A 26,414-nucleotide genomic window follows, 5' to 3' on the forward strand; every position below is an offset into this window, starting at 1 on the left:
CACCATAGCTTGTGGACTCTATAACTTTCACAAAGACCAAATAATATACACTTACTTAGGTTATTTTTACCAAAGATAAGTAGCAGTATAAATTTTGGCCAAAATTTGTGAAGAAAAATGACTAATTTGCAAAATTTTATGACAGAAAAAAAGAAAAATGCGTTTTTTCACGATATTTTCAGTCTTTTTTTATTTATAGCACAAAAAATAAAAAACCCAGTATTGATCAAATACCATCAAAAGACAGCTCTATTTGTGTGAAAAAAAGGACACAATTTTTGTATGGGTACAGTGTTGCATGACTGAGTAATTCTCAGTCAAAGTGTGAGAGCGCTGAAAGCTGAAAATCGGTCTGGGCAGGAAGGGGGTGAAAGTGCACTGTAGGCAAGTGGTTAAAGATATCCATAAAAAGTGTCGTTTAAAGTTTGCCACAAGCCACCTGGGAGACACATCAAACATGTGGAAGATAGACATATGCTGGTTTTCGGTAATTCGATATATCGCGGTATTGCATAACCACGGTATTATTGTTGTGGCATTTTTAAAATACGTGTTTCTCTGCTTCTCAAGTCTGACTTTAGAATTGATACATTTCAGTGAGCTGGATGACTCATTCACTCACTCAACAGTTCACTCACTCAATAGAAACCGCTCTGGTAATATGATCCTAGAGTGAGAGACTTGGCTCCTCCCTGTAACCAATCAGACGGCTCCCAGCACATGCTTCCTTCCCGGGCTCAGAGAGACACAGTGCCTTCTACAAGCAAGTCTCTGCAAGTACTTTTACCATGTAATGTCACTAGATAGATGGATGGATATACATACACGGGCATAGCAGCCCACATTACATTATTATATAGTCATCAAGCAGTGTCTGGCCTACCTGCTGACTGGTCCTGGCGCTCGGCTCCGATCCGATGGCCTGGTCATTAAGGGGGCAAATCCTTGCGGTCCAGAAGTGGTTAAACCTGCAGGAGGACCCCTGTTTTTATTTATAAATGACTTTACTATTGCTTTAGGCCTGGTTCCCATGTATGTGGGTTAGCGGTTCACATGTATGTGGGTTGGCGGCTCATATTTGCACAGTCATAGCAGCCCATTGATGTGAATGGGCTTGGGCTGCTATGCCTGCGTTTTCTGCTGAAAAAAGCCGCATGCAGAATTTAAAAAAATGCAGTGGCCGTGAACCCCATCCTGCTTTTGCACCATGCGACTTACTTGCAGTTCCTGCACATGCAGACTGTGTTTTTAAATGCTGGTCCCATGTATTTAAAAATGCAGAAAGCATGCCAGAGCAGGAACTGCAGGTAAGTTGCATGGTGCAAAAGCAGGATGAATTTCAACCTGATGGAGTCTGCAAAAGACCTGAGACTGGGACGGAGATTTGTCTTCCAACAAGATAATGATCCAAAACATAAAGCAAAATCTACAATGGAATGGTTCACAAATAAACATATCCAGGTGTTAGAATGGCCAAGTCAAAGTCCAGACCTGAATCCAATCGAGAATCTGTGGAAAGAACTGAAAAATGCTGTTCACAAACGCTCTCCATCCAACCTCACTGAGCTCGAGCTGTTTTGCAAGGAGGAATGGGCAAAAATATCAGTCTCTCGATGTGCAAAACTGATCGAGACATACCCCAAGCGACTTACAGCTGTAATCGCAGCAAAAGGTGGCGCTACAAAGTATTAACTTAAGGGGGCTGAATAATTTTGCACGCCCAATTTTTCAGTTTTTTTATTTGTGAAAAGAAGTTTGAAATATCCAATAAATTTCGTTCCACTTTGATTGTGTCCCACTTGTTGATTCTTCACAAAAAAAAAAAAAAAATGTGAGATGGGGGCCCACCTATAGTCTTTCACCAGGATTTTTTTCTTATGTCAGACTTGGGGGGGTTTCCAGGCTTCTCCTGAAGTCTCTTTTGAAATGTGTGTGGATATATTTTGGTCCTGTATTTCACAGTTGGTTCAGATTTTTTTTTCTTTTCCCCCTGAACAGATTTGTCTAAACTGTTAGGTGTGAGAACAAAGGAACGCTGTGCATGCCTCAGGGGCAACATTGCTTTTAACTAAAAGTAGGAAATTTTGTTTGTAGTTTACTAATGCAGAAATAGAAATTTTCCATCTTGCATAATTGTTTCCTGCGCTTGCTTTACTAAACATATGCTGTCTGTTTTGTTAGCATAATTATTTGTGATGCTGTGAAATTTGAAATGAATTTATGAAATGTGAAAAAGTCCATACATTTATGTTCTTGGTCATCAGGGTGATGGTTTAGAAGCCTGCACTATAACATGAAAACTGCTTAATGGAATCCTCATGGGTAAACACTAAGTTAGGGTGGCCTAATTCCTTTCTTACGTACTGTGAAAATCGTACTATGAAAAAATCATATAGTTGAGATGCACATTTTAAAACCGTGGTTTTACTGCAGTTATATCAGTGCAAATACACCAATCAGCCATAAGTTAATGACCACTGACAGGTTAAGTGTCGATTATCTTGTTACAATAGTATCTGAAAATCGGTGGGATATATTAGGCTGGAAGTAAAAATGTTGTTCCTGAAGTTGTTGATTTGAAAGCAAAAAAAAAAAGGTTGTCACAATTTGTTGAGTATGAGTCTGCGTAGCTGCCGCTGACCTGTGGACAATGTAGCAATGGAAGAAGCTGGCCTGATCTGATGAATTGCGTTTTCTTTTACATCATGTGTGTAGCTGGGTACGTCTGCATCATATACCTGAAAAAGAGATGGCACAAGGATGAAATATAGGATGAAGGAAAGCCGACGGAGGCAGTGTGATGCTCTGGGCAATGTTTTACTGGGAAACCTTGAGTCCTACCATTCATGTTGGTGCTACTTGACACATACCACCTACCTAAACATTGTTGACGGCCAAGTACACCCCTTCATGGAGACTGTTCCCCTATTGCCCTCTTTCAACTGGGTAATGCACCCTGCCATACTGCAAAATAGTTCAAAAAAGGTTTGAAGAACACAACAGTGCATTTGAGGTGTTGACTAAAATTCTCCAGATCTCAAATCAATCGAGGATCCGTGGGATGTGCTCACAGCTATAGGCACTCGCTTTTTTTCTGCCTAGTCAGCAGTAAAAGGACCTAGTTCCTTGCTGGAATCTTTGGTCCTGGCAATTTTTTAATGGATTTTTCTATTTTCCTGTTAGAGTCTGCAATCAACTGCCGCACAAGGCGACGGGCTGGATATTTTTTTAAAATCCAGTGGTCGCCCCAGTCTGGCCAGCAAGCGCGCGCAGGCCTCAGCTTCGCGCTAGGTCACCTGTGACCTAGCCCCACTAGACAGAGGCTGGCCTGCGAGTTAAAGGTCTCACGAGGTCGCATATGACCTGGCTACGTCCTGAGTCGCAGCATTACTCCTTGCTGACCGCTCCCCCATATCGACGGAGAGGAGGTTCTGTCTGGAGCGATGCCCACCCTGTTCTTGGTATGGCAAGTAGCTGCCCCCCCTCCCCTAGAGGCTTTTGGGGTGGACGTGGGCCCCTCCCGGGGAGGGTCGGACCCCGGGTTCTCCTCCTTCCCATGCAGCGACCCCCTCTCGGTGGTTAATGCAGACACTTCGCCCCTCATCTGCCTACCCCCTTTCCCCATGGGGTGGCCAGCCACCTTTTCAGGTTGGCGATTGGGGGGGGGGGGGGGGGGTTGCCGCCAGCGACTGAACGATCGGCTTTTGAGGGGGCTGTACCTGGTTGGGGCTCCTGCCAGGGCCCCCTTTCCTGCTGGTGTCATTTTTGGGGCTCTTGGGACGACTCCTGCCATTTCCTTGTAGCCTGTGTGCTGTAGGTTTGGCGGCCATGTTTGTGTAGCCTCTGCGGCCGTTTTCTAGTGGTTTCTCATTACTAATAGCGGGGGGCCATGACTGTGACCTGTATATGGGCGGCGATTTCAGCAGTGGGAGCCCCTCATCTCCTGGTGCTAAATCTTTCTCTTCCTGAGTTGTACAGATAGCCTGGTGCTGCGGTATCTGATCGGTGGGTGGTGAATCTGGGCGCTGGTGGATGCACTGATTGTAAGATCCTAAAGATGGAGGCGCAGGTACCCTTTGGCACTCACAAGCCATCCAGAGCGGCAAAGGGGTTTCCTTTCCCTGCTTATTTTGACAGAATTGTGGATTTGGTCCTGGGGAAACGGGCTAGCAAAAAAAGCGTCCCCTGCGTTCACCTGCCTCATCTGTCTCCTCAGATTCTGAATCTGATTTGCCGCTGGGGATGCAAGTCCCCCTGTTGGGTCTGATTTCTCAGATAGTGAGGGTGATTCCTCTGGTCCTGTAGCCACGCATGAAAAGGCGCTGGTGGATGCACTGATTGTATTTGTGCGTAGGACTTTAAAAATTGAGGATGCGGCTAATGCTGAGGCGTCAGTTCCTTTTGGCACCCACAAGCCCTCCAGAATGGCAAGGGTGTTCCCCTTTCCCACTTAGTTTGACAAAATTGTCGCTAAACAGTGGAGTTGTCCAAAACGCCCTCTTGTGGTCCCTAAGCGTTTTGCTATGTGGTACCCTTATGAGGACTCCCTGCTTAAAAAATGGACTGTCCCACCTGTGGTGGACTCTCCGGTTTCTAGGTTAATCAAAGCAACCATGGTTCTGGTTGAGGAGTCCCCCCCCCCCCCCCCCCGACCTTTAAGGACCCGCTGACAGAAAAGCGGAGGCTGTGGCCCGCCATATGTACACTGTGGCTGGTTCGGCATTTAGGCCGGTTTTTACTATTGCCCTGGTGTCGCCAACTTTGACTGACTTTTACACCGGGACCTGGAGGTGGAGCAGCTTCCCCCTGCCTTTGCTGAGCTGGCAGACCAGTTGGTTCAGGGGCTGCAGTTTGTCTGTGATGCCTCTTTGGATGCGGCTCCTATGATTGCAAGGCTTTCTATCTCAGCAGTGGTCCTTAGGCATGTTATTTGGCTTAAATGTTGGTCTGCGGACCAGACTTTTTAGAAGATCCCCTTTCCTGGGGGATCGCTTGTTTGGAGCTTCCCTGGATGACATCATTAAGAGACTCACAGGGGGAAGAGTAACGTTCCTCCTCAGGCTAGTAAAGGCAATAAGCCTGTCGTAGACGTGGTCCATTTTTCTCGGCTAATACGTTTTTTTTTTTTTTTTTCGTCCCTCTGGGTCTCAAGGCAGGGGATCAAAACCCTTCAGGGCCTCCTCCTGGAGGATCCAAACGAACCTGGTCTCGCAAGCCGAGAGCAGGCTTCTCCAGACCTGCAGACAAGGCTCCCTCAGCATGAGGGGGCACCCTCACAGATATGTGGGGTGGGGGGATGTCTTCGCTGGTATCTGGACCCGTGTGTGGTTATGATTAAGCGATATACATCGTGAAACGCGTCAACCCGACACGTCTGTTCGTGCACTGTACTGTCTGTCTGCTGTATTTATGGAGAATAAAGGAGTTCGATTGGTTTTCATCTTATACCCTTGAGTGCGGTCTCTATCTTTTTGGATATATCTGGACCCGTGGACCTCCCTGGCACAGTACTAGTGGGTTCACGATGTCATATGGCATGGCTACAAGATCGAGTTTCGTTCTTACCCCCCCTAAAAGTTTTTTTCCCTCCAACTTGTGCCTGTCCCCAGACAGCTTACGGGGGCAATGCAAGACTTGCTGAGCCAAGGGGGGGGATTGTCCCGGTTCCAAATTTGGAACGTTTTCAGGGGTTTTTTCAAACCTGTTTACAGTCTCCAGGAAGGAGGGCAAGGTGCGTCCAATTCTGGACCTCAAGGCGTTAATTGCTTTGTGCGGGTGCAGAAGTTCTAAATGGAGCCTATGCATCGGGGGATCTTTTTGCTTCTATCAACATCAAGGACGCTTACCTTCACATTCCAATATGTGTTGGTCACCAGTGCTTCCTCCACTTTGCTGTGGGAGAGGAGTATTATCAGTTTGTGGCATTACCCTTTGCTCTCGCCTCCGCTCCTCGGGTACTCACAAAAGTGTTGGCCTCGGTGCTTCATTGTTGCATCAGCGGGTTATCACGGTACTGGGATACTTGGACGATCTTCTGCTGCGAGTGGCATCTCTGACTGCTCTGGCGGACAACTTTGAGATTACTTTGTGAACTCTGAGGGCGTTTGGTTGGATTCTGAACCTTCAGAAGTCTTCTCTGGTTCAGTCCAAAAAATCTGGACTATCTGGGTCTGACACTGGACTTGGCCTTAGCCAGAGTGTTCATTCCTATTGAAAACCTCCAGAAATTGCAGGAAGCAATTTAACTTCTGTTGTCCAGCAGACGGTCATTCATTCGGACTTGCATGCGGGTGGTGGGCCTGATGGTGTCTGTCCTTGAGGCGGTTCCGTTTGCACAGTTCCACACGAGATCTCTGCAAAGAGAGATTCTGGTCAAATGGGACACGAATTCAGTCTATAGACAATGTGATCCAGCGGATCCAGGGTACAAGAGGGTCCCTGATCTAGTGGCTTCGTTCTCTGGAACTTTGCCAGGGCAAATCCTTTTTCCCCCCTGTACTGGTCACAACGGATGCCAGCCTTTCTGGGTGGGGAGGCGCCTCGGAAAAGATTCTGCTCAGGGGGTCTAAACCCTGGAAGAGTCCAGACTGCTGATCATTGTACTGGAGCTCCGAGTGATCAGACTTTGTCTGGATCATTGGACGGATGATCTTCATGGGGTGTCCGGTGCAAATTCAATCAGACAATTCCAGGGTTGTGGCCTGTGTCAATCACCAAGGGGGCACAAGAAGTGTCCTGGTGGCTCAGAAAGTAGCTGGCATTCTAAGGTTGGCAGAACTTTTTGTTCCAGTCATCTCTGCTGTACACATTCCAGGGGTGAACAATTGGCAGGCAGATTACCTCAGTCGACAGGCGCTGAACCGGGGGGAATGGTCACTTCATCTGGCGGTGTTTCATCAGTTGTGCCTCCAGTGGGGTACTCCCAAGGTGGACCTGTTGGCCTCTCATTTCAACAGGAAGGTGCTGACTTTCGTGGCACGGTCTCGGGACCCTCTGGCGGCCGCGACAGATGCACTGGTGGCTTTGTGGGATCAATATCGTCTGATTTACGCCTTTCCCCCTCTTAAGCTTATGCCAAGACTTCTGCGCAGGATTGAGGCAGAAGGGATTTGATTCATCTTAGTGGCTCCAGACTGGCGTCGCTGGTCTTGGTACGCTGATCTGGTTATTGCTCATCGGCAATGTTCCTTGTAGACTTCCTCTCAGGGAAGATCTGCTATCTCAAGGGCCAATCTTCCATCCTGTTTTACAGTCGCTGGCTTTAACCACTTGGCTGTTGAAAGCCAAGTGCTGAAAGATAGAGGTTTGTCTGATTCAGTGGTTCCTATGCTGTTTAAAAGTTGGAAAATCTACCTCTAGGAAGATCTACCATCGGTAGTTATACATTGCGATGTGTGAGTCTCTTGGGGTTCATCCTCGTTCCTTTTTGGTTGCAATGATCTTGACCTTCCTCCAACGGGGGGGGGGGGGGGGAGGAAAAGGTGGCCTTTTTTGTGGCAATCACTTCTGCGCACAGGGTGTCTGAGCTGGTGGCGTTGTCTGGTCGTTCACCTTACTTGGTGGTTCACAGAGATTAGGTGGTTCTTTGCCCCCGTCCGTCGTTCCTACCAAAGGTTGTCTGACTTTCATTTAAATGAAGACCTTGTGTTGCCTTCCCTCTGTCCCAAGCCAAAACATCCTAAGGAAATTGCCTTTCCTTCCTTGGATGTGGTTTGGGTGATTAGGATGTACCTGGCAGCTACAGAGTCTTTTAGGTCAGACCCACTATTTGTGCTCACGGACGGACCCCGACAGGGGTTGCCTGCTTCTGCTGCAACCATTTCCAGATAGACCAGACAGACGGCGTTTCAAGCCTATTCAATTAAGGGTCAGGTTCCTCCTTTCCCTGTTACGGCGCACTCTACTAGGGTGCTTAGTGCCTCCTGTGCCTTTTGTCATCGGGCGTCAGTGATGCAGGTTTGCAAGGCGGCTACCTGGTCGCCTGTGCACACCTTTACAACGTTTTATAAAGTGGATGTGTTGGCGTGTGCAGATGCTTCCTTTGGCCACAAGGTTTTGCAGGCTGCTGGACCTAGTCCTCTTTGAGGGTATATTTGTTTTTTTCAGGTGAGCTCCAGTTCTTGGTTGAGCTCCATGTTACCTGGTTGGCTATGGTTTAGCCTTGGGGAATTTTTTTCTGCTGTTCCCACCCCTCATGTTTAACACTGCTTTGGGACGTCCCAGTGGTTAAGAAGATCAGGAGCTGTGTCCGTCAATGAACGATAGAAAAAATAGGATTTCTCTATCGCTCATTGACAGACGTAGTCTTCTTGATTCTCAAGAGCTGGGTTATGTTGTCTCCGCAGGAGTAGGACTAGGCAGAATGACAAAACGTTCTGGCTCCACCCTAGGGGGCAGTCCCTGAGGGTATATCCTCCCTCTCTCTGCTACAGGGAATCAGTTTTTTTCTGTCTAGTCAGGAGTAAGGACCTAAGCTCCTTGCTGGGATCTTTTGGTCCTGGCAAGACTTTTTTTCTTTAAGAAAAAGACATTTTTTAGGTAGTTTTCTCCAGTGTTTTTTTCCTGTGAGATCTTCAAGCAAAAATGCCGGACTGGGCGACACTTGTGGTCACCCCAGCCGGCCTACGAGCGCGTGCAGACCAGGCATTGCGCTTGGTCGGCCGCGACATATTCAAGTAAGTATGTGGGGCCGGGCGACGGGCTGGATGTGAGATCCAGTGGTCACCCCGGTTTCTGCCTAAAAGCGCGTGCAGACCAGTGCGCTGAGTCGGCCGCGACGGAGTCCCAGTAAAGGGACTGACTTTGCGAGTTAAAAGCTCGCTTGGACGCCAGGACCAGAGAGTCGAGGCGTCCACAAACCCCCACCTCGGTGGAGAGGGTATTATGAAGAGAGGGTGCCTGTCGGTTCGGTATGGTGAGTAAACGTTCCCTTTTTTCCTCATTATGAGGCAGTATATATTATGGGCCCCTCCATATATGGTCAGTATATATCTGACACTTACAAGTCCCCCTTGTAATACAGCATGTGTTTGTGGGAAGTGGACTTGGTTCAAGAGCTAACACTCTACCCAGCAGACTGTAACATTACAGCAAACATAGGAGGTATAATCCTACCTTATGTGCAGTGTATCTCTGTAGATCCATATGTCACCTCTCAGCAGAGTGCAGGTGGATGTGCTGGGAAGACGATATCGGCGGTCCGCCGCCATTTTGCCGTAGACCGAATGCATGTATGTCCTCAGGTCACGCCGGCCGCCATGTTTTTGGAGTCTTATGTCTCTTCTATGGGGGCGGCCATGTTTTGTGAGCCCAGCTTCCTCGTGGAGGGCTGGGAACGCCGGAAGGCGTACACAGGGGGCGGAGCCACGCCTTCTGCCCGGGAAAAAGCAAACAGCTCCTTCCAGTCTGTGTAAGACAGACGCTGGCTGCAGTTTGTTGGAAACTGCACTGCATCGGTTGGTGAGCCTTGGGGGTCCCTCTCTCTCTCTCTGGGATCGAGAAGCAGGTACTCTGAGGGGCGCTATTGCGCTAGGGGGAGACACACAAAAAAAAAAAAAAAAAAGGTTTTTTTGTTTATTGCTGGCAAAAGTGTCCTGTATTAACATGGACCCTGCCACTCATGTATCTCCTCCGGATCCCCTCGAGGGGTCTGCGGGATCCTCCAGCACCCCATTGACAATTGAATCTTTGTCAGCCATTATGGAAACTTTTGTGTCCCGGGTGGAAGTGGCTTGTCAGGGACAGGGCGCAAGAAAGCGACCCCCGCCTAACCCCTTATTATCTGAAACCTCGGATTCAGACTCTGAGCCTATTTCTGCAGTTGCAGGTACTTCATCTGGTATTGGTGTCTCGGGTCCTGTCTCTTCAGACAGTGAGGAGGATGTTTCGGCATCTGCCATAGCCCGAGAGGAAGCGTTGGTAAACGCACTCATTGTATCTGTTCAAGAGACCTTAAGGTTACAGGGTATTCCATCAGAAATAGCTGAAACTGAGATCCCTTTTGGGACTAAAAAGCGCATCAAAGTGGCAAAGGTTTTTCCATTGCCCAAATGTTTTGGCAATCCAATCGATGAAGAATGGCGTCTGCCAAAACGCACTTTTAATATTTCCAAACGCATTGACAGGCGTTATCCGTTTGAGGAAACCCTGATTAAGAAATGGACAGAACCACCTGTGGTGGATTCACCAATTGCTAGATTGAATAAAGCCACGGTTATTCCTTTAGAAGACGCTCCGTCTTTTAAAGATCCAGTGGATCGCAAGATAGAAGCTATGTCTCGCACCATGTTTTCCTTGATTGGATCAGCTTTCAGGCCAATAATTGCTATTGGTCTGGTTTCGCAGGCTGTAACTGAATGGACCAAGTGGTTACGCCGGGACTTAGAAGAAGTCCCTCAGGCGGTATCAGATTTGTTGGAACAAATGATACAGGGGTTACAGTTTGTATGTGATGCGGCGTTAGACGCCACTCCATTAATGGCGCGAGCATCAGTCTCAGCAGTGGTTCTCAGGCGTACACTGTGGCTAAAAGGTTGGATAGCCGACCAAGGTTCCAAAAAAGCATTGGCTAATATCCCCTTTTCAGGAGAACGTCTATTTGGAGCCAACTTAGATGAGATCATTAAGGATCTCACCGGTGGAAAAAGCACCTTTTTACCGCAAAATTTTAAAGGTAGAGGAACTCGTCAAAGACGAGGGCCTTCTTTTTCTGCTCACAAGAGGTTTTTTCGTCCAGCGGGTGAAAAAACTAAGTCCTCCAAGGTTCCTACAGGAGGCGTCAGGGGTCGTTGGTCGGGCAAGCAAAAGCCCGCCCCCTCCAGACCTGAAGATAAACCATCCAAAGCCTGAAGGTGCGCCCCCACCCATAACTGGGGTGGGGGGACGTCTTCGCCGGTTCCCGGATCCATGGCTTTCCAGAATCCCGGACAAATGGGTTTGCGAAGTCATAAAGTCAGGGTACAAGATCGAGTTTCGATCTCTCCCACCGGCGCGATTCTTCCCTTCCAATATCCGACTATCTCCGGATCGTCTAGAAGATCTGCGGAGAGCAGTCACAGATCTACTACAACAAGGAGTGGTAGTCCACGTTCCTTGGACAGAACGGTTTCTAGGGTTTTATTCAAACCTGTTTACAATACCCAGGAAAGAGGGCAAAGTGCGTCCAATTCTGGACTTAAGAGCACTCAATTCTTTCGTCAACATAAGAAGATTCAGAATGGAGTCCATTCGCACGGTAGCAGCCTTCCTGCATCCAGGGGATGTCCTAGCGTCCATAGACATCAAGGACGCCTATCTTCACATTCCCATTTTCGCAGGACATCAGCGTTTTCTACGCTTTTCCGTAGAGGAGAACCACTATCAGTTTGTGGCGTTACCTTTCGGTCTCGCCACGGCTCCGCGGGTCTTCACAAAAGTGTTGGCCCCAATGTTGGCACTTCTGCGCCAAAGAGGTATATCGATTCTAGGTTACCTAGACGATCTTCTGCTTCATGCAGAGTCTCCTCAGACCTTGCTACAAAACATAGAAATTACTATGATTTCTTTACAGGAATTCAGGTGGCTGGTGAACCAGCAAAAGTCTTTTCTGGTTCCCACCCAGAGGCTCGAATATCTGGGTCTAATTCTAGACACAGTCAGGACAAGAGTGTTTCTTCCGGTAGGGAAACTTCGAAAGATTCAATCAGCAGTCCAGTTGTTACTGTCCAACAGCTGGTCTTCCCTTCGGACTTGCATGAGGGTTCTGGGGTTGATGGTGGCTTCATTCGAAGCAGTCCCATTTGCCCAGTCCCATACCCGAATTCTTCAGCAAGAGATTCTCCTCAGATGGAATCGGAATCCGGAATCCCTGGACAATCAGATACGATTGAGCAAACAGACCAGAGAGTCTCTGGTTTGGTGGCTTCGGTCTCCAATGCTCAGCCAGGGAAAGTCATTTCTGCCAATATATTGGACGATAATGACCACGGATGCCAGTCTATCCGGATGGGGAGGAATTCTCGGTCAATTATCTGCCCAGGGACTTTGGTCCCCGGAAGAATCCAGATTACCGATAAATGTATTGGAACTGAGAGCGATCAGACTTTGTCTGATTCACTGGACCGAGCAGCTCCAGGGCAGCCCGGTTCGGATCCAGTCGGACAATACCACGGCCGTGGCTTATGTCAATCACCAGGGGGGCACCAAGAGTGTCCGAGCGGCCAAAGAAGTGGCTTGCATTCTTCGCTGGGCGGAACGATTTGTTCCAGCAATCTCTGCGGTGTTCATTCCGGGGGTGGAGAATTGGCAGGCAGATTATCTCAGCCGTCAGACCCTGGATCAGGGGGAATGGTCCCTCCATCCAGACGTTTTCCACCAGTTGTGCCTACGGTGGGGCACCCCGGATGTGGATCTGTTGGCATCACGATTCAACAGGAAAGTTCAGAGATTCGTGGCTCGCTCCCGCGATCCTCTAGCAGAAACCGCAGACGCACTGATCGCCCCGTGGGGGCAATACCAGCTAATATATGCCTTCCCTCCTCTCGCGTTACTGCCAAGACTTCTTCGCAGGGTAGAGGAGGAAGGAATCCCAGTAATCCTGGTAGCTCCGGACTGGCCTCGTCGAGCTTGGTACGCCGACATGGTCAGACTGGTGGCGGACGTCCCGTGGAGACTTCCTCTCAGAGAGGATCTACTGTCTCAGGGACCGATCCTCCATCCTGCTTTACGATCGCTGGCTTTAATGGCCTGGCTATTGAGACCCAGGTGCTGAAGGACAAAGGTTTGTCAGCTTCAGTTATTCCTACTCTAGTTGAAGCAAGGAAAGCGACTTCCAGAAAGATTTATCATCGCACATGGAAGTCCTACATTGCATGGTGTGAACCTTTGGGGTTCCGTCCTCGGTCTTATTCGATTAGTCGAATATTGGCTTTTCTGCAACAAGGGGTTGAGCAGAAACTGGCCTTGAGTACTATCAAGGGTCAGGTCTCAGCATTAGCCATCTTCTTTCAGAAGCCTTTGGCTACTCATTCCTTGGTGCGGAATTTCATCCAGGGGGTGCGACATCTGGCTCCGCCAGTGCACGCGCCGTTACCCCCCTGGGATCTTAATTTAGTGTTGTCGGTTCTTCAGAAACCTCCCTTTGAAGATATTAGGGAGATTCCTCTACCCACGTTGTCCCAGAAGGTGGCCTTCTTGGTGGCTATTACTTCTGCACGCAGGGTGTCAGAACTGGCCGCATTATCTTGTCGTTCACCATATCTGGTGGTTCATAGAGATAAGGTGGTTCTTCGTCCGAATCCATCCTTCCTACCAAAAGTAGTTTCAGAATTTCATCTGAATGAAGAAATTGTTTTACCTTCCCTGTGTCCTAAGCCCAGTCATCCTCGGGAATTTGCTTTGCACTCCTTGGATGTGGTCCGGGCGATCAGGGTATACTTGAAAACGACAGACTCGTTTCGCAAGACGGATTCACTTTTTGTGATCCCAGATGGACCCAAAAAGGGGTTGCCTGCATCTGCCGCGACCATTTCCAGATGGATCAGACAGACGGTAGTGCAGGCTTATTCTATTAAGGGTCGGGAGCCCCCGTTCCCTGTTAAGGCGCACTCCACTCGGGCACTTAGTGCGTCATGGGCCTTTCGCCATCAGGCGTCAGTGGTCCAGGTGTGCAAGGCGGCTACCTGGTCGTCGGTGCATACCTTCTCTAAACATTATAAAGTTGATGTTATGGCATCGTCTGATGCCTCATTTGGCCGCAAGGTTCTGCAGGCCGCAATTTGAGGAGACCAGTGGTCTACCTCGAGGGTTTTTTCCGTTGGAAAATTTTTCTTTAGTCTCATTCTTTGTTTATAATGAGCCTTTAAAACTTCTAGTTTGGCACCGGTTGGGCCTACTAGATTGGATTTGATTTTGTCTATCCCACCCCTCATTTGTGGCACTGCTTCTGGATGTCCCAGCTCTTGAGAATCAAGAAGACTACGTCTGTCAATGAGCGATAGAGAAAAATGGATTTTTGTAAGAACTTACCGTAAAATCCTTTTCTCTTAAGCTCATTGACAGACGTAGTACCCGCCCCTCTATCATTGAGTTGGGTTGGGTTAATTTCTCTGTACTGCTTTAAACAGAACTGATTCCCTGTAGCAGAGAGAGGGAGGATATACCCTCAGGGACTGCCCCCTAGGGTGGAGCCAGAACGTTTTGTCATTCTGCCTAGTCCTACTCCTGCGGAGACAACATAACCCAGCTCTTGAGAATCAAGAAGACTACGTCTGTCAATGAGCTTAAGAGAAAAGGATTTTACGGTAAGTTCTTACAAAAATCCATTTTTTTGAAAACTCATTTCTCTGATGTTCATTGACGGACACAGCACCCACCCCTCTGTGGAGTTGGTTTTCTTCTGACACTGCTTGTAACAAAACTGAGTGCCTATAGCTGAGAGTATGAGTATACCCCCTGGGACTGCCCATAGGCGTAGTCCAGCTTTTTTTTTTCTGCCTAGTGTCCTACTCATGTAGGGTGTAGTATAACCTAATGGTTAAGAAGATCAGGAGCTGTGTCCATCAATGAACATCAGAGAAATGTATTTTACGTTAAGACCAAAATCCCATTTTTGCAGATAATGCATTAAGGTAAGAACCTAAGCCTTTAGAACCACTTAAAACAAGTCATTCATGTAGTAATTAAAAAAAAAAAAAAAGTTCTTAAGGTTCACAAACTTTTTGACATACAATTGTATGTCCATGTTAAGATTTTATATCATTTTAAATTTGTAGGCAGTCATTATTTGCCAAAGCTGGAATTCCATGTTGAAAAAACGAAAAGCAAACCTTAATTCTATGGATATTAAAAACATTTTTATATTTTGCAATATTATAATTGCTAAATGTCTGATCAGAACAGTCTAATCCAGATATTCGGCAGTTTTTCTGTGCTTCACTTACAACGGTGTGCCTGTGTGCCCAATGTGGCTGCTCACAAACACTTCCTGCAGTTGTCGGTGTCTGTGCTAGCAGCACAGTACAACCCGGTCTGCCCCCGGGCCCTGCCTAGTCTCGCACACCCCAGCTCTGCCCCCATCCTACCAGCCTCTCAATGACCACTCTTACCGGCAGCAGTGGAGCAGGTCTGTCATTTCAAAAGGGGAAGTTACGCTTGTTTATATTGATCCCGGTTTTGACAGCTACACACTCTGACTTCTGGTCAGATCACTGTGATGATCTGTGCAGAAGTTCAGTCCCCCTTGCTCCCCCCCTGGGACACATTGCAGGTCCCAGAAGACTGCGGGACCAATCCCAAAGCGCAGCGTGGCTTGCACATGCACAGTAGGAAACAGGCTGTTAAGATGCCACTAAGTTACTGGCTGCTAGGATCTGGCTGCTAAGATGCCGGCACCTGCATTCAAAACCAATTAAAGAATCCGCTTGGGTGATGACATCGCTGGATCCCTGGACAGAGAAGTGTCCCTATAATAAAAGCTACAGTATTTTTAGCTGCTGACTTCTAATTGTTTGAGGGAAGACTGGAGCTCCTCTGTAAGCATGCCTTTTCTTCCACTTTAAAATATGGCACACAGTGGCTTTATACATTTAGACACAGCTTTATTCCAGTACATAATCAGTTTGAAGACACTACAGAAAGCTAGTGCAGTTCAGAAACACAGCATTTCCCCCCTTCATCCAGGTTCAAATGCTAAGTTTACCTTTTGCACTGTGTTACATGTTACACAGACATTTGTAAAGATGAACCTAAACTTAAAAAGATCTACAGCAGATAAAATAAGTATTGAACACCTCACCATTTTTCTAGGTAAATCTATTTCTAAAGGTGCTATTGACATGAAATTTTGACCACATGTCTAACAACCAATGCAATCCATACATACAAAGAAACCAAAACAAACACGTTCAGAAATTATGTGTAATAAAATGGAATGACAGAGGAAAAGTATTCAACACATGAAGAAAGGACGGCGCAAAAACGCATGGAAAGCCAAGACACCAGCTGAAATCTATCAGTAATTAGAAAGCAATCCTGTCCCTTATCAGTGCAAATTCATATCAGCTGGTTCGGTCTCAACTGATGGCCTATAAAAAGATCTTATTACCAAGGTCTCGCACAAGAAACCTCTCATGATGGGTAAAAGCAAAGAGCTCTCTCAAGACCTGCGCAAACTTATTGTTGCAAATCATACTGATGGCATTGGTTACCGAAGGATTTCTGAACTTCCAAAAGTTCCAGTGAGCACTGTTTCAAATTACAAGGTACAATTGTTTAAAAGAAAACCATAAGTAATACACTCAATCACCATGGCCTATTTGCATGCTCACCATGCAAGACTCCATTACTGAGGAAATAGTATGTTGAAGCTTGTTTAAAGTTTGCTGGACAACATTTAGACAAGCCTGTGAAATACTGGGAGAATATAGTCTGGTCTAATGTAATGATCGACCGATATCGTTTTTTTGTTACCGATATTTTGCCGTTCGGTATCGGCCGATATTTTCACACATTTAAAATTTTGCAAAAAAAAAAAACACAAATTTCCACACAAATCTGTTTCTGAACATATAAATCTTTCTTCACACCTTAACTGCATAAAAACTGATAGGAGAACTTCAATTGCAGGGACATTTATATTTCACATCATCTGATTGTGTATTAATGCATAATAAAGTGCTGCAGTAGTGGATTCACTCATTGCAATAATTTTAATTCACTACTGCAGTGCAGTCAGTGCAAAACTGCTAGAAAAAAAGCTAGGCAACAGCTACACAGTGGATTGTACTGGAGTCGAGGGAGGACTACCTCTGCAGTATGGCAGTCAGTGCAAAACTGCTAGAAAAAAGCAAGGCAACAGCTACACGTCAGTGGATTGTACTGGAGTCAAGGGAGGACTACCTCTGCAGTATGGCACTCGCTGCAACTACTGCAGTCAGTGCAAAACTGCTAGAAAAAAAGCTAGGCAACACAACAGCTACACACAGGGCCGCTGATAGAAATCATGGGGCCCCGTACAGCCTACCTGACGGGGCCCCCTTCAGTCCCACCCTCAACCCCGCCCCTGGCCCCCCACCAGACCCCACCTTGAAGCAAAGTGCAGGAACAGGCTGGATGAAGTACAAGTATGCGATCCAGCCTGCCGTGCCACCCTGCTGCAGTAAATTGACAGAGGGTGGGCGGCAAGCAGTTAGGGGGAAAAGGTTGGGGGTAGGTCCACATGACAGGACTGATCAGATACGCCTGTCCATTTTACAGGTGGACCTAATCTGACCCTCTGTACTTGTGTCCATCTACACACGCCTACCTCCAATCCGATCCGCTTAACAAAATGGAAAGGGATCTGTTCCCCTCCGTCTAGCGGATCGAATTGGATGGCAGTCGGGTGTAAACGGACATCCGGTTTTTTACACCAGCCACCCTTAGAGCAGAGTGGGCTGTGTCCGTGTCCACTCTACATAAGCTGAGTGGTCACAGACCTGTCATCTGCCCACTCCGCTCAATGGGTGATCAGTGGACAGATCCCCCTCTGAACAAACCGATTCCACTCTGTGTGAAAGCCTTGACTACAAACATCAACACAGGGAGCTTAAGATCATCGGAATTTAAACACACAGGCAGCAGTCAGCAGGTGCTCTATCATGGCTGGCATTGTTGCAGTGTGGCACATGACATAGCTGTTGGGTGCTGACTTTGTTAACTTATGACCAATGAGTTAACAAAATCAGCACCCAACAGCCATGCTATGTGACACTGTGACAGGGAACCTCTGCTGACTGCTGCCCATGTGTTGTAGATGGTAATATGGATGGTGACATTATAGTACAGTATGTACAGTGCACTGTAGTATATATTTCACCCACCCCCAGCAGCTGCCTGCTGCCACCGCTTGCCTCACAGCCTCATGCTTTCTGTCTCTCTGACCAACTACTGACTGAGTGGGGAGCTGAGTGGATCACTCCGCCAGGAAAAGAAACAGGCAGCCACAGCGGCAGGCCGGCGGCCAGTACATTCTGCGCATGTGCCCGAAAATGAGAAAAAAGTCCCTCTACTTCCTTATTATAATCCGAGAGGAGGGGCCCGGAAGACAGCAATAATACATCCCCCTAAGCTAGCAGGAGCAGCTGAGCGGGGGTGTAGTTTAGAAAGCCAGTATGTCATTTTATTTTGTGCTGTCTGTGAGGCTGCCCGGGCCCCCCCTGCTGAGCTGAGGTCACCGGGCCCGGTACAACAGGGCTGGTTGTACTGGCCTATCAGCGGCCCTGGCTACACAGTGGATTGGACTGGAGTGGAGTCAGTGGACTACCGCTGCAGTAGGGCACTCACTGCAATAATTTTAAATCACTACTGCACTACTGCAGTAGTGGTTTAAATTTATTGCAGCAGTGAGTGGCACTCTACCACAGCATTAGTCCATTGGCGCTGACTCCAATCCACTGTCTAGTTTTTTTTTTTCTAGCAGTTTTGCACTGAGCGCAGCGCAGTCATTGCAAAACTGCTAGAAAAAATGGACACACGCTAGACAGTGGATTGGACAGACTCAGTGGACTGGTGGACAGACACTACTACTACACTTTCAAATCAATACTCCCAGTTAAGTAGAACAATATTATTGTGCAGAAAGCATAATATTTCAGCATGTTCACCAGTTAAATGGCTTCTTTTCATAAATTGCTGCCACTTCACTAAAAACATGCTCAATTGGTACCGAGGAATGAGGAGCAGAAAGGTATCTTCTAGCATGAGAAGCAAGTCTTTTGTAGCGCGCGTCATTTTCTTTCCACCACTGAAGAGGGTCACTTCTTCTGTCAATTACTGGTTCCTTCAAATAGAGATGAATATCATCATCCAGGCTGATTATTGCCGATTCTAATGAATCCTCCGCATAAGGTCCCAATAAAACGCTGAACATTGCATTTATTTGACCACGATGAATTTTCTCTTTTGTCTTTTGCGTCATTTTTCTCCTGCATCCTACTCTTCCACATCAGAAACCTTCTCTTCTTGACTTTTCTTTTAACAGAAGATATTCGCCATTGTTTTGCCTTGGCCTATACATCATCAGAAGAGAGAGGATGGTTCTTGTATCGAGGATCCAAAAGACATGCAAGCACAACATTTTTATTCTCCTCATGCTTCTCAAACCTTTTGGCGAGGCTGTCCCTCATGGCCTACCTACATGCTTTGATGCCATGTGTGTTGGGTCCTTCATTCTGTTGAAGAAGCATCATCATGACTCTCACACACGGGATCACAGAGGAAACAGATGATTCATAATGACTCACTTCCAGTGTCACTTCCTCAATTGGTACCTGCTTCTCAGTAATGTTGGCTACTATGTCCCACTGATCTGCAGTAGGACAAGAATGTCCTCCAAGTCCATATTCACTAGAATATATAGTGAGAGCTTGCTTCTTCTCCAGCATCCTTTGTGTAGCGTTGAGGTCCATCGTGTTGGAACAGCCTGTATCAGGTTGTATTTGGGTAGGCCAAGGTCTTCCTGAATGCACCTCAGTTGCTGCTTGGCAAGAACAGAATGATTTAAATGGCCTGCGCACTTCTTCAGCATGCTAATAATGTCCAGCAAAGCTTTCTGGTTTGACAGACCATCATTTACCACCAGTTGGAGGGTGTGTGCCATGCAACTGAGGTCTGACACTTCAGCAAGTCTCATACCTTTAACCATGTTCACTCCACTGTCTCACAGCACAAGCATCACTCGGTCTTTGCTGTTTCCCCATTCTTCTAGCATGCCTAGAAACATTTCTCTAATGCACTCCCCAGTGTAGGATCCTTGCATCACTTTTGTATTCTTTTGTGGCTGGCTGGCACCGGCAGGCTGTGGCGGCTGTGTTACAGAACGTGTGTCAGACTGTGACTGGTCACTGTTATTTTGAAGAACTACTAGAACTAGTAGATCACCACTGTCCCGACCGACTGTGCAGCATGCAGACTCCAGTGTGGCCGTGGCGGGTAAAAAGCACTGTAACGAGGCTGAGGGAGGCGGCCTAAGAGATGCCCAATGCTCTTAGGCGCGTGGTGCAACATATGCGATGACATTACGAAAATATCGGCAATATTGGTAAATCGAAAAGGCCGATTCCAATCTATCGGGAATGTGCATATCGGCCCCCGATATATCGGTGTTGCCGATAATCGGTCGATCTCTAGTCTGATGAGACCAAAATGTAACACTCTGGATGCCATATTACACACCATGTTTGGAGGTCAAATGGCTCTCGCATCACCCCAAAAACACCATACCAACAGTGAAGTTTGGAGGTGGGGACATGGTATGGGGCTGTTTTTCAGAATACTGTACTGGCAAACTTTATATCATTAAAGGGAGGTTGGATGGAAAAATGTACCAAGACATTCTTGATAAAAATATGCTGTTATCTTACCAGAATGATGAAGATGAAACGAGGGTGGACATTTCAGCAACACAATGATCCCAAACACAAAGCCAAGGAAGCTCTCAATTGGTTTCAAAGAAAGAAGATAAAGCCGCTAGAATACCTCAGCCAATCACCTGACTTGAATCCAATAGAAAATCTATGGAAAGCACAAAAGATCAGTTCATAGAAGAGGCCCAGGGAACCTTCAAGATTTGAATGTGTGGAAGAATGGGCAAAAATCACACCTGAACAATGCATGCGACGAGTGTCTCCATACAGGAGGCGTTATGAAGATGTCATTACCAACATAGGATTTTAAACAAAGTATTAACTAAACTTCAGTTAGCGTGTTCAATACTTTTTTCCCTGTGTCATTCCATTTTATTACACATAATTTCTGAACATGTTTGTTTTGGTTTCCTTGTATGTATGGATTGCATGCGTTGTTACTGACGTGGTAAAAATTTAATGTCAGTAGCACCTTTAGAAATAGATTTAACTAGAAAAATGGCGATGTGTTCAATATTTACTGTATCTGCTGTAGATCAATCTATGTAGTCTTTGCAGTAAATAAATTGTTTGATCTAGTTTTTCTTTCATAGATTTGCCCAATATTGGTCATCTTTGCACAAATCTATGCAACAGCAACTATACCAAAAAATGTACTTACTACAAAGTTCACATTTTTTTTTAACCTGCCTTTTTTTTTTATAATTTATTTTTTAACAGTGACCACAGTACAAGGTAAAGAAAAAAAACAATCTGCATTCAGACAATAGAACAGAAGCAATTCTTGTTACCTGTCTTTTAAGACCCAAAGAAGTGGGCAGGGCTATGCCTCAGAATCATGTTGGCCTTGTACAGTCTTCCATCTGTTTGCTTTCCTGAAATAAAATGGTACCTGGAATGTAATATGGCCTATAGGGTCAGGTGACCTTGGAAGCAGCTTAGTGTCCATACACCCATGTATCAACCCCACTTATGGGGGGTCTGAAATAAAGTTAAAATTAAATTTAAGCAGTATTTTGTTTCAACTGTGTAAGATATTTGCAAGAGCTCTTTACATTTAGGGTCCTTTCACAGGGAGCGGAGCGTTTTTTGATCAGCTTCAGCACTTTTTTTTTACAGACACGGATGACACTTGTGTCATCCTGTCCGCATGTCTATCATCCCATCCGTTTGCGGATGATAAACTGACATAATGTATGTCAATGGGATTGCGGATGTCAGCAGATGACACCGCTGACATCTGTTTTTGCGTCCGTTCCGTTTTTTTAAACGGAAGAAAAATAAGGTTCTCTTCCGTTCCAAAAAACGGAACTGATTGGAAAGGACGCAAATGGGATGTCAGCAGATAACATCAGCAATCCCATTGACATGCATTATGTCAGTTTTTCATCCGCAAAAAAATGGGAGGAAAAACGGACATACGGAGACCGCCCGTGTGAAAGGACCCATAGAGGGGTGCTAGGGTTTGTTGTTAAAATACTGATCATGTGATTATAGTACGCAGCTCCTTAAAGTGTTTGTTACCCCAACATTTCATACTCCTGATATGTGCTTGCTGTACCATGTGTACTTGTATGAAAAAGTATCCAGTTCTCTTTGTATTGCTTCCTTTACAGTGGGGAAAATAATAATTTGATCCCCTGCAGATTTTGTAAGTTTGCCAGCTTACAAAGAAATGGTCTATAAATATAATCCTAGGTATATTTTAAATAGCTAGCTAGAGACAGAAGATGAACCAAAAATCCAGAAAAAAACACATTATACAAATGTTCTACATTGAGTTGCAGTTCAGTGAGTAAAATAAGTATTTTATCCCTAAGCACAACATGACTTAGCACTTGGTGGAGAAACCTTTGTTGGAAAGCACAGAGGTAAGAAACATTTTACCAGGTTTGCACACATCCTTAAGGTTTCTTGGCTGTCGCTTGGAAAACTCGAAGTTTCAGCTCCCTCACATACATTTTATATAGGATTAAGGTCTGGAGACTTGCTAGGCCACTCCATGACCTTTAGGGCCCTTTCACACGGGCGTTCCGCTTGTCCGCAAATCATCCTATTTTTTTGCGGATGATAATGAATGTCAATGGCATTGCGTATGTCAGCGTATGACCATCCGCTGACATCCGATTTTCATCCTTTCAGTTCTTTTCCGTTTTTTGGAACAGAACAGAACCCTATTTTTGTTCCGTTCAAAAAACGGAACGGATGCAAAATCGGATGTCAGCGGTGTCATCCGCTGACATCCGCAATGCCCATAGACATACATTATGTCCGTATATCATCCGTAAACGGATGGGATGATATGCGGACATATGGAGCGGATGACACAAGTGTCATCCGCTCCGTAAAAAAAAAAAAAAAAGCATCGGAGCAGAGAAAAAAAACTGAACGGCCGTGTGAAAGAGGCCTTAATATGCTTCTTCTTGACTCACTCTTTTGTTGTCTTGGCGGTATGTTCTGGGTCATTTTCATGCTGAAAGACCCATCCACGACCCATCTCCTGTGTTGTGGCTGAGGGAAGAAGGTTCCTTATCCAAGATTTTACTATACATGGCCACGTCCATTGGTCCCTCAGTGCAGCAAAGTCAGGCTGTACCTTTAGCAGAGAAACAGCCCCAAAGCATAGGGATGGTGCTCTTGTGGATTAGGGCTGCAACTAACGATTAATTTGTCTGTCGACTAATCTATCGATTATTTTTACGATTAGTCGACTAATCTAACGATTATTTTTATTTTTTTTGCTTAATTGAGTGTTTTTTTGATTAGCTAATTAATCCTGTAATTAATACAGACCCCCTCAGTAAGCCCCCTCCCAGTGCAGACCCCTCAGTAAGCCCTCCCACCTAGTACAGTATGTACTAGGTGGGAGGGCTTACTGAGGGGTCTGTACTGGGAGGGGGGCTTACTAAGTGGTATATGTACTAGGTGGGAGGGCCTACTGAGGGGTCTGTACTGAAAGGGGGGCTTACTAAGTGGTCTGTACTGTACAGACCACTTAGTAAGCCCCCCCTCCCAGTACACTAGTACAGACCACTCAGTAAGCCCTCCAACCTAGTACAAACCCCTTAGTAAGCCCCCCCTCCCAGTACAGACCCCTCAGTAAGCCCTCCCACCTAGTACAGACCACTTACTAAGCCCCCCTCCCAGTACAGACCCCTCAGTAAGCCCTCCCACCTAGTACAGACCCCTTAGTAAGCCCCCCCCTCCCAGTGCAGACCCCTCAGTAAGCCCTCCCACCTAGTACAGTATGTACTAGGTGGGAGGGCTTACTGAGGGGTCTGTACTGGGAGGGGGGCTTGCTAAGTGGTATGTACTAGGTGGGAGGGCTTACTGAGGGGTCTGTACTGGGAGGGGGGCTTACTAAGTGGTATGTACTAGGTGGGAGGGCTTACTGGGAGGGGGCTTACTAAGTGGTCTGTACTGTACAGACCACTTAGTAAGCCCCCCTCCCAGTACACTAGTACAGACCACTCAGTAAGCCCTCCAACCTAGTACAAACCCCTTAGTAAGCCCCCCCCCCTCCCAGTGCAGACCCCTCAGTAAGCCCTCCCACCTAGTACAGACTGTACTAGGTGGGAGGGCGTACTGAGGGGTCTGCACTGGGAGGGGGGGCTTACTAAGGGGTCTGTACTAGGTGGGAGGGCTTACTGGGGGGTCTGCACTGGGAGGGGGGCTTACTAAGTGGTCTGTACTGTACAGACCACTTAGTAAGCCCCCTCCCAGTACAGACCCCCCCAGTAAGCCCTCCCACCTAGTACAGGCCATTACAAGCCGCCACAGTACAGTACAAGCCGGTGTAGTGCCGCACATGTGACATCTCTTAAGTAGCTGGGTGATCGGGGAGGATGGCGTTGCGGCAGAAGCTGTGGCGGAGTACAGGGGTGCTGGAGACGGTCAGCGCTCACCTCTTGTCTCTGGCATCGGTGTGGACGGTCTTGTCTCCGGCATCGGTGTGGACGGAGCCCGGCGGGGGAATTTCAAGCGGCGCGGCGGCCGGCCAGGGGGCGTGTGACGTCATGCGTAGACGCGTCAACGCTTTTCACGCACGTCGACGATTTTTTGTAGTCGACGCGTCGTGGCAGCCCTATTGTGGATCATAGTCACCAAACACGGCGAGTTGTCAATGTCAAAGCGCTCAATTTTGGTCTCATCTGACACCAGCACTTTCTCCGAATCCTTCTCTGAATCATTAGATGTTCATTGGCAAACTTCAGACGGCCTGTACATGTGCCTTCTTGAGGAGGGGGAACTTGGGGGCGGCTGCAGGATTTCAATGCATGGTGGCGTGTTGTGTTTCCAACGGTTTATTTGGTGACTGCGGTCCCAACTGCCTTGGGACTTTTAACAAGCTTCTTCCATGTAGTTCTGGGCTGATTCCTCACTTTTCTCATGATCATCCTTACCCCATGAGGCCAAATCTTGCATGGAGCTCCAGACCGAGGGCAATTGATTGTTATTTTATAGTTCTTCTGTTTGAGAATAATCGCTCCAACAGTTGTCTCCTTCTCGCTTATGGTCTTGTAGCCAATTTCAGCCTTCTGTAGGTCTACAAGCCTTGTCCCTGATGTCATTTGACAGCTCTTTGGTCTTGCCTATGATGGTGAGGTTTGAATGGAAGAAAGATTCTATGGATAGGTGTCTTTTATACACATAACGAGTTGTCGTTAAGAGCACCCTCTTAAATTAACAGGATTAATCTGTGTACCACATGATCATATACTGTAGCCAGTCTGTGGGAGCCAGAATTATTGTTGGTTGGTAGGGGTTCAAATATTCACTGAATTGCAACTCCATTTATAACATTTGTATCATGTATTTTTTTTCTTGATTTTTTTTGTTTGATATTTTGTATCTTTTATTTAAAATACACCTATGATAAAAGTGATAGACCATTTCTTTGTAAGCGGGAAAACTTACAGAGAAAAGAGGGAATGTGATCACTTATAAAAAAAAAAAAAAAAAGGGGGGGGGGAAATGTATTTATAATTTTTTATATATCTGTACACAAATGTTTTGCCTTTTATTTGTATTTGAAACTAAATGGGTTGCTTTACAAAGGGATCATTTCCAATCACTTTAAATAACTAAGTACTTGCATGACCCATCATCAATATCATATATAAAACAAGGATGATTAGGGATTCAGTTGGTATTGTAGCCTCTTTTGTGCCACCTGTTGGTGATTTCCTGTGTTGAGAAGTAAAGAAATGGTGTTCAGTATATACATGATCTGCGTGTTAAAACACTCCAGATAGACAAAATGTGTACATTGTATTTAAAGTAACATTTTTGTTAAGGTTCAATTGAATACATTTTTTATGTATTTTACAGTGCTTTTACTTGTATCCTTTATGTCACTAAGGCTTGAATTCTGTTTTTCTCATCAGGATGAGAGTTCTGGCAGTCTATCCTCCGTCTCAACACCAAATCTATTAAATGCGGGGGTATGGAATTTATTATATTTCCTCATCATCCTTTGCTCCATGCATGGACTCTCTTTACAGTCATAGTCTTTATTTGCATGGAATGTTCACTCCAGCATGTTTAATTTCCTATTCATCAAAACCAATTGGCATGATTAACACGTGCTTCATGCTTTCATATATCTTACGTCATGTAGTCTTTCTAACTCTAATGTGCACCTTCTATTTTGGTGTTTCAAATACATAGTTTAGGAGATAAAAACGCTTCTTTTTCCTAATTAAAGCATCCCCAAACATAAAATTCTAGTCTGATAACTGTTTGTGAAGAATACATGTAAACATAGTATTTGGATTATTATTGGTTTATTTTTATTTTTTTTTTAATCTCATGTGTCTTGTTTTATATTTCTCTCTCTCTCTCTCTCTCTCTCTCTCTCTCTCTCTCTCTCTCTCTCTCTCTCTCTCTCTCTCTCTCTCTCTCTCTCTCTCTCTCCTCTCTCTCTCTCTCTCTCTCTCTCTCTCTCTCTCTCTCTCTCTCTCTCTCTCTCTCTCTCTCTCTCTCTCTCTCTCTCTCTCTCTCTCCTTCTCTCTCTCTCTCTAAGCATCCTCT

At 46.3% G+C, this 26,414-nt stretch overlaps 1 protein-coding gene across 2 annotated transcripts in view; it reads left to right on the top strand.

The window, feature by feature from the left end:
• TBC1D12 (TBC1 domain family member 12) overlaps nucleotides 1-26,414 on the top strand; it is a 287,846-nt gene that overhangs the window by 70,984 nt on the left and 190,448 nt on the right. Inside the window, exon 3 of one of the 2 annotated variants that reach the window (XM_082267521.1) lies at nucleotides 25,769-25,825. The exons of the other annotated variant lie outside the window; for it this stretch is intronic. Coding sequence (XP_082123647.1) covers nucleotides 25,769-25,825 — 57 coding nt within the window. The remainder of the gene's footprint in view (nucleotides 1-25,768; nucleotides 25,826-26,414) is intronic. 2 annotated transcript variants of the gene reach the window in all.

The sequence above is a fragment of the Pelophylax lessonae genome (assembly GCF_965119305.1).
Source record: "Pelophylax lessonae genome assembly, chromosome: 9".
NCBI lineage: Eukaryota > Metazoa > Chordata > Amphibia > Anura > Ranidae > Pelophylax > Pelophylax lessonae.